Genomic DNA, 12,815 nt, shown 5'->3' with positions numbered 1-12,815 from the left:
ATGGAAAAGGAAAGAGAAACAATTGTAAAAAATCCTGAGAAACCTCATAAGAGAAGGCCATGTTTTTCAAGTTGATCTGGTTGGTTCTATGAAAAACACAAGCGTTATGCTCAACAGCTATTGGAGATCTTCTTTAACTCAAAATGTTGACAAATGCTAAGAAGGCCTCAAGTCAAGTTGTTGGCCATAGCGTCACCTGCAAGCTTTTAAACCCAAGCACTTCTCAAACCTAGATCTCACAGTCTGGTGTTCTACCTAGCAGTTACAAAATAAAAAAGTTAACAGTTTCATATTTTGAGGATTCATCCTTACTAACAACAAGAAATCGGAACCTCTGCAATAAGTAATTTTGGTTGATACGAATCTCTAGAAAAACTCAGTTGCTGTTTTTTAGAAACAATTGTAATTCTGTACTGTACATTTTTATGTTTTTTAAGAACAACAATTTTAAAATCACTAGGATTTTCTGCCTCTGTGGCTCCTGTTGCTAGAGAAGATAAGTGAAGCCTTCTCTTGATGTGAAGGATTGCAAACCAGGTTTAGAAACAAAAGTGGACAAGATCCCTGAAATCTACCCAAGGAGCCCAAATTGGCTCACTGGCTGTATCATTTTTTTTTTTTTAAGAGGCAGTAAATTCAAACTGGTGGTTTCCTACAATTTCTGGAATACATCAAAACAAAATAATTCTGTAGTGCCTTGATCCATAGAGCCCTAAAACAAGCTAATGGTTCACCACCCAGATGGTTCTGGAAATCGAGCTGTGGAGTTAGCTTTGCTCTTTCCACAGGGAGAAAATGTCTGTTTTAATTGCTAATTCCCTCATCACAAAAGCATGTGAGGGGACAGCAAGCTCAACTGAGTTCTTTTTTGAGATGTTTGTTCTTTGAGAATTAAGGCCTAACGTGGAATAAGGGTACCACCCCTTTTATTTGTCTGCCTGTGGAAATCGATGCCAATTGCCATATGGACCTTCTCAAAGTTTGTTCAGAAGATCAGCAAAAACTTCTCCACACCATGACAAACCAGTTCTCGTGTGGGAACACACAGATTAGAAAACTCTTCCATTGTCTTTTCAACATCATATACTTTTGAAAAAAAAAAAGAGAAAAAATACATTCACCCTCCAAGGGATCTGTGCGGATTTTTTTTTTTTTTATGTTTTTAGATGCTGGTGGTCTGCTTGGGGCCACCAAAGCCAAACAACAACAGCAACTTAATTAAGCTTCAGCAGCGACAACCAAGCCATGTCTTCGAAAGAGACAAAAAAAGGACGAGCCCAGCTTATCCGCATCCCAGACGTCCGTCACTGATTGCTGTTGTGTTCTGAGAGCACGGTTATAGCTCTGTGGATGGACTGAAGGCGCACATGTGACACTGCATGAGGGCTCCTGGACGTTTTCTGTAAGTGTCTCTGAGGGCATCACATGATGCGTCCATTGCCCTCGGCACACGGACAACCAAACTCCCTTCTCTTAAGTCATTTGATGAGGCGCTTCCAGCATCTCCATTAAGAAGGTGTCGATTGGTGTGTCTCCTATTAGCTTGAAGAAAAAGAGATGTTCCAAACATTTCAGGCCGATGGAACGGAGGGCAGGTAGACGCAACAGCAGCTTAGCAAACCTGGCAGTGGAGAAGGCAAAAAACAAAGTCAGTAAAAAATAAATAAATAAATAAAAATTAAATGAATACCTCCTTCTTTTAGCCATGACTCTCTGACACAATTATAAGTGCACAAGGGGAATGCACAGTGATCCATAGGGTCCTGCCCCTGAGGGACTATGCACCAGAACTGTCTAGCACTGCTTATGCAGTTGGTGAGAGGTAGGATACGATTTCACAAATCTCCTGTCAGTTATCTTGTAAAAGACTGATACCTGACTGGACATAACATTCTCATGAGACACAACGAGATGAAGTATCAAGGTTCATATACACCATTGGGAGCAAGCTTGATCTCAACAGCTTCCTATAGAAGTGACAGGGTAAGTTTGTACAGGAGCCCAACCAACTGCCAGCTAACAGACAGCTGATTAAGGTGATTTTCCATCACAGCAGTGCTATAATAAAGCATTCATTAATTTTTCCCACATAAGTTCAAAAAAATTGCAAGAGAACAAGCACTGGAGAGCTTTTGGTCGTAGGGACCTAAGCTGGCTCTCCATTCTACTATTGTAACATATATACTGTACATATCAGGTCTTCTTGTTGGTAATGCAGATTGGGGACAGTGCTTTGCTATTCCTCTTATCGAAATGCCAGGCTCTGCACTGAATTCTATCAATAGACTTTCAGTGAAAACAGTACATTCATCATATGTATAATGGTGCTATTGATGTAGATGGATTAACTTTTTAAGATTTTGAATGTATTCAATGGTGGTAATATAGTAGATAAGGTTGAAAAAAAGACCAAAGTCCACCAAGTATATTCAGAGGCCAAATCTAAACAGGAAAGCTCCTTCCACTGAAGAAGACAGGTCCTTTTTAGTGTCCACCTAAATGTGAAATCTTCTGCTGGACACAAGACATATGGTCAGTCATTCAGCTTTCCCAACAGAATCAAAGTCCAACACACAGACTACAAAAATTCTCATTAATCGTTAACTGTGTCTCAAGGGACAGCCGACTTAGTTCTTCCCGTCATCACGCAATCAACGTGGTTAGAATGAGGGAAAAAAAATAAATCTGATCCATTTTCAGCTTGGAGGGAGGCCAAGGAAAGGGGCGAATTCTGCTGAGCTATTGAGAACGGGAGTCAGAGCGCCAGGAAAAACAGGGCTTTCTGAATGCTGGCCAGGAAGTGCAAACTTTAAAATTTTAAACTAAAACATATGAGAGGCGGGGGAGGGGAGCCTGACTCCTTCACTGCTGCGGCCTCATTTTTCAGCTGGAGTTCCCCTAGAGGACACGGGGTAAAACAGAGGTAAATTGAAAGCCTTAAAGATGACTGATAATTTTTGAGGACTTTACCGAGTGTTCTGTCCCCAATAAAAGCAAGTCAAGTCATGATAATTTGTTGCTCACTGATAATGTCATCACAGCTCCCCAGAGTTTGTCTTCTGTACCCAAATTCTCTGCACCTCCCTCTTGTACAACTGTCCCTTGGTCCTATATATATTCCTTGGGGCCACTGCTGGTCCTGAAAATACTAGCTGTCTGGCTGTCTCTGGTTTCACAAATACAAAAAAAAAACATGTAGGTTAGAAGGTCAACACTATTGATTTTCATAATTAGAAAATATACTGAAGCCATCAATTCGCCTTTAGCAGCCAGGCAACCTGTATTCTCAGACGATAACGCCAACAATAACAGCCTCTAACCAGAAGAGTATCAGCTTCAGTAAGCATTTGCAAAGCATTTAGGAAGGCTCAAGCAGTTTTCTTAAATCCATTAGGAGCCCTTCAGACTCACCTTCCTGGCTGTTCAGGGTATTTATGTTTGCAGTAAGCCTCCAAAGATGCATAGACCTTCTCCCTCAGTGCCTCCACCTCCGACGGGTTTGATAGACCTTTAGAGTCTGTAAAAAACAAAAACAAATGTAACTATGCAGATCCATACACATCTCCTAAATCAGGGGTGCTCATCCTTGTGAGTGAGGGCCACGTAAATTATTTGGTAATGGGTTGTGGGCGACAATGAACAATGGAGTTTTAAAGCCCCCAAAACCGCAAATTTAAATGTGTCCTTACTGTCCTGAGCCACCTATAAGCCTGCTTTCACACTGATGTGCTACAGGTTACCAGCACCATGGGTACAGTGCAGTGCATCTGTGGCTTTCCTGAGGGTCAGATGAACTGAGCCATAGACTTCTATTACATCTTGAATGATGCACTTGCTGAAAGCACACCAAATGTGTAAAAGCAGCCTAATACCCCGTTTTTATAAGTGCTAATATGCCCATTGCAAAAGTACAGTGTATGTGATGTTTAATACACTGACCTTTTATTCTTCCAGCTTCTGCTGGCATCGCTCTTCAGGCTGCTAGAAAGGTCCAAGATGAAGTGCACTTGGTATCACTCCTCCTGGTACAGGAGCTGGCACTACAGAGGAATCATCACGTTTATGGCTCAGCTCCTGCTCCATCCGCAGTCGCCTGCTTCCTCTGCTACTGGTGCCGGCTCCATGCACTCTGATTGCTCTGGGATCGCAGGTTGGCAATCCGTTGATCTTGATCTGGGCTTGCTGACCCACCCTCCCAGAGCAAGGGAGGGCATTACAGGCTACATGTGGCTGTGGGCCATGGGTTGAGCACCCCTGGCTTAAATAGAAGCTTATTTTTTATTAGTAATTGATACAATATGTTACGTTACAAGCCATGCGTTTCTAGAACTGGCAAAAGGTAGAAAATTCTTATTTGCGCACCCAAACCGAAAGTATTTCCCCCTTTATATGAGAATTCCCAGAAACAGAGATTCCTTATTGGTAGACAGTTTTAATTAATACATTTTTTTTTCTGATAACGGCATTGGGGCAATGTTATTTTGTCAGCTTAAATACAGGTAGTAGTGGAGTTCACCTTTATTCTAGCAAAAACAACTTTTTCTTCTTGTTTTTAAATATAAATACTGTATGCTTAATCATCTATAAGCACAAGGTTATATTTCCCACCGTTTTCTCATATAATGCTTGCCTTATTGATAAAAAAAACCTGAAAACAACATTCAGAAAATGAGTCAACCCATCTGCGTCTACCTATAACTGAAACATTAGTTTTGGAGGGATTTAGTCAGGAAAAGTAATGCTGAGTTCACAAAGGCATTAAAAGCAGGTGTTTATACCTTTAAAAAAAAAAAAAAGCAGGCGTTTGAGGGGCGTTAAAAACACCCCTCAAACACCTACGCAAATGATACAATGAACAGCACATAGTGCTGTTCACATTATAAAAACACAAGTGTCACGTCACTTCAAAATTGAAGCCTCATGTCACGTCAGCCTTTCAACGTCTCCCATTTAAGTCTATGCTAGCGCGCTGCAACCGCACTGGCATATAGTTGCGGCACATTTGCAGTGAACTGAATGTCTCTTCTGCAATAAGAAGCCTGGATGCTTTCTGTTTGTGAAAGAAAACTTTAGTTTTCTTTTAGGATCAACAATAACCAAAGACCAGCATACAGCCACCATGCACTCACTCACCTGGGTTGAAGAGGACGATTGCTCGGAGGCACCCCAGCTCTGTCTTGTCCATCTGCATGTCTCGCATTTTGGACACTAGTTCTGTCAGAACACTGAATCAAAAGAAAAGAAAAATATTTTGTGACAGCTGGAGTGCACAGTTATGACTTGTACCTTTATATTACCATTAACAGTAAATAGAGAATAAACAAGAACCATGGAGGAAACAGAATATTATTTCTCTGGCCTTTCTAAACAGCAAAACATTATTGTTTGACTGAATGAACTCTAAGGCTCGGTTCACACTGCCGCAACTTGGGATCTGACTTGTGGGACCCCAAGTCACATGACATGTCAAAATTAAATGTTAGTCATGATGATAATGAGCGCTGTCTTAATTAGCAATACTAAAGTTGCTCCGACTTTAGAAAAGGGTCCTGTACTACTTCAAGGCGACTTCTATATGATTTCTATCAAAGTAGTATTCAAGTCACCAGAAAGTCACCTGGCAAAGTAGCTCCACAAGTCACGCGACTTTTGAGTTGCAGCAGTGTGAACCAAGCCTTAAAGTTGTGTTATAACAGACCTAAATCAGTGAAGTTTTCATCTCAGGTCCGAATCTTACCCACAGAGTGTTTTTTTATCTACAATTCCACAAGTTTTGCATCCTTACAAGCAAGCTGTCATCAAAAGATGAAGCCGTAACATCCTACCGATCAAAGATGGCTCCTACACCCGCACTGTGCGCACTGTTCCGATGCACATGAAGACCAGTGGCCAGGAGGATCCCGTCTTTAACAGCTATTGACCGATGTGAGAAGGAGGCGATTAGAAGTTCATTCCAACCTGCACGAAGATGACAATTAGGCAATTAAGGTTAACATGTCACTCTTTCTATTCATCTTTTTGTGTATTTTTATGCTGTTTATTCCACGGTTTGGGTTTGTCCATTCCTTTCTTGTTACAATCATAGCTGTGTGTCAGTACCAACTTTATACTTTATCTTATTCTATTGTATGTTCTCCTGATATGTCCTAGTATATTAGCACCAGTCTGTAGCTTTCCTTTACAAAAACAAATGTACAAAATAAGAAAATAGCCTTCTGAGTCTACAAACATTTAAGTTAGCCTACCCTATGTGGTTAACATTTGTGAATGCAGCATTAGTGGCCTTGGTTCCATTCCTGGTAAAGACAGGAACAAGGTTTATATGTTCTCAATGTAATTTTAGAGGGGTTTTTTTTGAGGATTTTTTTTTATTGCATAGTTTACGTTAAAGTAATATTTGATGTGACATTCACATTTTTCCCAACTATGGTCTTACTTGCTATTTTAATTGTATTAAATATAGAAAGTTGTTAGATTGGCCACTAGAGGGAGTTCTTAGTGCAGTTACACTGTCTCTAATGTGCAAATAAGATATTACACAGAAAGAGATTTTTCAGACACGCTGCAGTGGTAGATTGCTTTTCAGAGGACAGTAGAGTAGTGGCTGACAGCTGCGACTACTGACTCCTGTTGACTGTTTTTTTTTTAACTTTGATTTATCTCGCTCTTTAGGCTCCTTCCACACACTCCGTCCGTCGGACGGAGTCCGTTTTTCTCAGCAGGGGATCGATCCGCCGATCCCCTGCTGAGCAGGAGAATGACAGCTGTGTCTCCGCACTGTGTGCGAAGGCACAGCTGTCAGTTCCCCATGCATCTCTATGGGGGAAATCGGATGGGAACGGATTGTCGGTCTGTTCTCATCCGATCCCATCCGATCCACTGGATGGAAAATAGGGTTTGGATGGAAAATCCGGATTTGACGGATCGGATCGGATGTCAGCGGACATGCCTCCACTGACATCCGATGCCCCATAGTAATGCATGGTGGGACCGTTCAGATCCGCCTGTCATTTTTTTTGGTGTGAAAGGGGCCTAAGAGTGCATTTGACAGGAGCTAAGAATGTGTTGTATTGCCTCCTCATCGCCTGATTTAACCCCTTGATCGCACTACTAGTGTGCCACAACTGCATGCATTTCACATGATTGTAAAAGCTTGCAAAGCAGGCCCACTCACTCAGAGTGACAGGAGGAGTGGTAAAGGCATGGCTCAACCTCCTGGTTTAACCAACCCCCCCACAACCATTAGTGTGAGTGAGCCCTAATAGCAATTTTTCACTGCGGGACCACACTGCAAGTGGTGTTTGGCTCGCTGTTGCAGAGCAGGCCCATTAAATACAACGGGTGACAATGACAGGCACTATTACCTGACAAACTCTGCACCCTGAGTGAAAAATGCATTTAGGGCACTTACATATGGGCAGGAAGTGGTAAAAACAGATGGTTGAGCCATGGTTTTACCACTCACTGACTGCCCACCTGAACTGTCACAAAACAGCCATACAGGGCTGTACACATGCCATGGCCATGATGCTTTATTTTGAAACTGCAGCATTTTTAACTCTCAAACTCGCCAATTGAGTTTAATAGGGCCATGCCACAACTGCGCACAATGCATGCGTTCATGGTGTGATAATGCACCAATACAAAGTTAAATCAGGCAGTGGGGAAGCAATATATCAAGTTCCCTCTGAAACGTTCTCAGAATGCAGCCGCTTTTGAGAGGGCACAACAAATTATTATTATTATACAGGATTTATATAGCGCCAACAGTTTGCAAATGTGAAAGCGCGCTTATTCAGTGGGTTGGTTGACCTGCAGACATGCATTCTGAAAAGGAGAAGTAAAACACACTGGAAAGCAGGAAGCTAAGGCTGCATATGTAATGAACAAAGATGGCTGCCCCCACACACACCTATTATTATTATTATTTCAGGTACTTATATAGCGCTGTCAATTTACGCAGCGCTTTACATATACATTACACTTTCACATCAGTCCCTGCCCTCAAGGAGCTTACAATCTAAGGTCCCTAACTCACATTTATACATACATACATAGTATTGCCAATTTTTTTATACAGGATCCAATTAACCTACCAGCATGTCTTTGGAGTGTGGGAGGAAACCGGAGTACCTGGAGGAAACCCACGCAGGCACAGGGAGAACATGCAAACTCAGGCAGGTAGTGTCATGGTTGGGATTTGAACCAGCGACCCTCTTTGCTGCTAGGTGAAAGTGCTAACCACTACACAACTGTGCCGCCACATATGATTATACTTGAAAACATACGCTATTGCGATTAATTACAGAAACCTGATTTACCATGTTATCTAAATTACATTGAAAAGACTGTTTATCCAGTTTAAGTCCCCACAGAATTCTGATGCTGCTGAATGAGGACCTGTCACTTTTTATCTTTCAATAACCAGCTGAAGCATCACGTCATTTTCACATTACACAAAGCCAGCAAACACCTGCGCACTTCTCTTTTGACAGGTAACTCTCGGGAGACTTGCAGCTGCCCATGCTTTTGTAACTGAATAAACAATTTAAATGTAGAGCTATTTTCTCACATCTTCAGCTCACACCAAGGCAGCTATAAATAACTTACAACTCCGCTAAAAGACCATGGATGTACAAGGCAGCATAAAGTGTTACAGTCATTCTGGAAGACACAAAATAGAGGCTGTTGTCTTTGATTTTATGCTTTTAGGATGCCATAAAAAGGAAGGAAGAGACTGGCCGCCCTATCGGCATTTGCTCTGCCCTTAAGCTGTGTTTCATCTCTTGTTAGACGATGCATGAGTGGAGGCAGCCTCTGCGCTTAGCTAGATGTTGGCCTGTTAATGTTTCATGTGCGCTCCATCCCCAGAGCCCGTTCCTGCCACTCAATAATACATGAAGTCGCTAGTTAAAATACTTTGGGGAAGTTATTTAACGCACAGCTCTGCTAGAGCGGTGCAGGACTCAGATCCAGTCTCACGGCCGCTCTTCAGACACAACTGCTGTGGTCAAATGTCTTAAAGGGACCAGTCACCCACAACTGTATCCCTCTGGAACAAAAACCCTGATTCTGTTCACTAATCTTAGCTCTTGGAGTCAAACTCATCCTACTGCATTCAATATATTGTGAACCCCCATGAAAGATTATAATGTATATAATAAGCTGTTTAAATGCATTCCAGGTTAATGAAGTTTGGAAAATCAGGGGAGGGGTCTAATTTTCCAAAAACCTGAAATGTTTATCGAAGGTGGTGTTACCCTTCATTTTCTTTGAAGAGGTCCATTAACTAAATGTAAAAAAACAAATCATTTACAAAAGGAAAATTCCCAAAACCAGTACCAAAGACTCTTTTTGACCCCAATCTTTTCACTATGTTCAGCATTCTGCAACTTCTGTATTACTGCTGTACATTTAGGCATGTAGCTGACATACAGATACAAACACCATTTAAACAGCAGAAATAATGCAGATGCAATAAAACAATGGTTACCTGAACCTTAGGCAATTTGAAGTGATACCTAAGGCAGGCCATACATTATGCAATTGCTCAATCCCCACATCAACACAGTCAATGTTCATGGGGGAATCCCTTCCGCAGCGCTACTGTGTTTTGAGAGCAGGGAGCCTTCCACCCGCCAGAATACAATGATCACTGCTGGTCACTATAGCTGCCAGCAGTAATCGGGAGAAAAAAAAGCCAACAGGCTGGCTGCACTAAAGTTGATCGATGGATTGACTTCAGTACAAGCAGCCTGTCCATACACGGATCGAAGTTCGTCCAGTTACTAATATAGCTGGCTTCAGACTGAATTCCAGGCAAACTTACACACGAGAGCTGTTTTATCTGTTTTGTTTGTAATTTTGTCTAGCATGTCCAAGGATTCACACAGCCCTGCAAGTCAGTAACCTCACTTTTCTCTTCCGCAGTTACAGTATGTACTACATCCTGGTCACCCCGAAGTTTGTGATTAGAAAAGAAAGGGCAACAGCAAGCTGATGAAGCCATTTTTTTTGTCATCATATGTGCAAAGACTAATTATCTTTTTGCTGGTCCTCCCTCTCCCAGTCTGAGTGGTGGTGAGCAGGGGATTAGAGTATCATCACTAAGGACAGATTCACACTAAGACTGTATGAGCCCTGGTGCACTGCAAGTGTCATAATGCACTAGGGCAGTGCACTGCAATGTATGTTAACACACATCATAACATACATTAATGCACCTCACAAATGTAAACCAAGCCTTAAAGATTTCTGTGACTAATGCACATTGGTGTGCGCAGCCTATTGCATTAGGGTGTGCACCCCATATCACAAACATACAAGTGTGTGTATCAGCAGAGCAGTGGACAGTGTCAGTAGAGCAGAGATTGGTGTCAGAAGAGCAGTGAACGGTGTCAGTATTTTTTATTACTTTTTACAATATTTTCTTATATTTTTTAAAAAAAATTTTAGGAGCCCATTGGGGGCTTTGTTTAAATATCAAGGGTCTAAACAAACCCCTGATGTCTTACTTTTGAGACAGAGAAAGGGACTGAGAACAGAGATTCCCCAGCCTCAGCCGCACTAGACAGTGAACGATTGGGAAGTGCTCTGTGCTGAGAGGCTGCCTGTTCATTCAAAAACTTGGGAATGAACACAGGAGCGATCAGGACAGATCGCTCATTGTGTCCATTCAGAAAAGGCAGAGGCCAGGAAATTAAATATTTACTGGCCCCTTACCAGTTCTCCATCCTGAAACATTCCCCGCAGCACTGATGGAAGTGAACAACGCCATGACCATGGTAAAATCATTAGATGAGTCATTTAGTTCCCTGAACATGTACCCTATCCTTTTACTAGTGACATCACTGACAGGAAGCAATTAGGTCATTTCAAGTAAACAAGATGGCTGCCTGCAAGAAAAGGCTACTGGAGGCATGGTATCAGGGAGCAGAGGATGATGTGCACTTACCTGCTCTCAGCAGTATTACTTGGTCATCCAGCGGCAGCTCTGAAAAATGGGGAATTCTCTTTGCCCATTCTACCAAGGTGAACAGCTGCTTGTCTGCAGCTTGGCAAATGTTGGTGACGGGGTCACTAGGCTGCAAGAAGAGAATATTGGGGAACATTATCATTGGACAAATCTAGTATTTATGTCCTCAGCACTGCATATCGTTTATATTTTGTAATCACTCATGAAATTATATATGGAGGTTAAGGGAGTGTGCCTCTGCCATTTGTAAACTGATAGACTTGTGCTGCATTCCCTGAACTGCTGAGAAAACCTGTGGAAAACTTTTAAAGCTATTTTCTGAAAATGTTTAAAGTCCATTTTACATATCCTTGTGGCATCCAGCAATCACTGCAGATTCTGTATACTGTGTATTTTCTTTATAACAAATTAAAAAGCAACTTCTTCCATCTTATTACTAGAGATCGCTGACATCACCGAGAATGCAGGATATCCACTCACTAAAGACCAGTGACATCACAGAGAATGGAGCCTATCCACTCAATAGAGACCCGCGACATCACTAATAATGCAGCCTATGTATTCACTAGAGACTGATGATATTAGTAAGAATGAAGCCTGTCCATTCACTAGAAACAAGTCACATCACAGTAAATACAGGCTTATTAATTCACTAGAGACGAGTGACGTCACTAAGAATGCATCCTACTCATACACCAGGCACTAGTGACATCACCACTACAAATGTATCCTATCCATTCACTAGCAACCAGTAACCCCCACTGAGAATATAGCCTTTCTGTTCAATACAAATAAGGCACGTACTTGCACTACCACTTGTAATTATCAGCTAGTAATACAGAGCACCCCCATACAGCAGAAAGTCACTGCCATGTCATGCTGGGACTTGCAGTTTTGCCATTGTTAGAGAGTTGGTTAAGACTGCCCCCATATTTTCCTGTAACTACTTTTAGGCCGTTCACAGATACAGTATCGGTCACAAGTACTTACAGAATTGGGGGCAAGGCCCATGTTGGCTTCGATGTAAGTTTCGGTCTTTGGCTCCACGGCCAGTTCCGCCTCTAGAATCTTTTCTACGGGCATATCTTCATTAGCGCTACTAGAACATTCCACGTCATTCTCATTTCTGTCCTTTCCCCGCTGACGCTCCTCCTGCACGGCTGTGTGAGAGAATAGGACAATAATTTGCATTGATCACTATGATGCACTGACTCAAAAACATACAAGTCAAAGAAAAGAAAAAAAAAAAAAAACACAGGAAACAAAATGGTATAGCTTCATTCAACCTCCACCATATTACCCAGCCTTGAAAACAAATATATGTATAAAATAAATCGAGTGTTGTGTATGGATTAATAAAAGCAATAAATAAATAAATTTCAAAGAAAATTGTGAACTAATCCAGACACAGTGACTATGGGCCCATCCACACCAGAACAGCAGGTAAATACGCTGCCCTTGCAAGACGAGCATGGGTGCCAATTAATTGGTTATAGCATCTTACAAATGCGCTGTATTTGTGGCCACCAGACCGCTTGCTACAACAGTACCAGGTGGTTTGGGTGCATTGTGATCTGAAAATAACAAATAAAATAGCATCATTTATTAGTAAAAAAAAAAAAAACCTTTTATTGTTAAAAAGTAGTGACTTTGCCTTAGAATCAGTCTGCTGCAGACAGGAGGAAGCATTTCCTAAGTCTCAGGACTAGTAGCAGTGGTAGATCAGGGCTGCTCTGTGCAAAACCATTGCACAGCGCAGGTAAGTAGGACACGTTTGTTTTTTGTTTGTTTTTTTTAAATAAAAAAAAATTACGTTTACATCCAGACTGATTCCTCAGCA

The 12,815-nt window shown here is 41.7% G+C and overlaps 1 protein-coding gene across 1 annotated transcript in view; it reads right to left on the bottom strand.

Annotated features, from left to right (window-relative positions):
- Positions 1–207: 207 nt before the first annotated feature.
- RXRA (retinoid X receptor alpha) overlaps positions 208–12,815 on the bottom strand; it is a 324,831-nt gene continuing 312,223 nt past the window's right edge. The window contains exons 5-10 of the mRNA XM_082263744.1: positions 11,966–12,135; positions 10,955–11,084; positions 5,826–5,958; positions 5,134–5,225; positions 3,412–3,517; positions 208–1,621 (exon numbers count right to left, since the gene is read on the bottom strand). Coding sequence (XP_082119870.1) covers positions 1,474–1,621; positions 3,412–3,517; positions 5,134–5,225; positions 5,826–5,958; positions 10,955–11,084; positions 11,966–12,135 — 779 coding nt within the window. The 3' untranslated portion in view covers positions 208–1,473. The remainder of the gene's footprint in view (positions 1,622–3,411; positions 3,518–5,133; positions 5,226–5,825; positions 5,959–10,954; positions 11,085–11,965; positions 12,136–12,815) is intronic.

The sequence above is a fragment of the Pelophylax lessonae genome, assembly GCF_965119305.1.
Source record: "Pelophylax lessonae genome assembly, chromosome: 7".
Lineage (NCBI taxonomy): Eukaryota > Metazoa > Chordata > Amphibia > Anura > Ranidae > Pelophylax > Pelophylax lessonae.
Note: the sequence above shows the minus strand (reverse complement) of the source record. Positions and strands in the feature narration are given on the sequence as shown.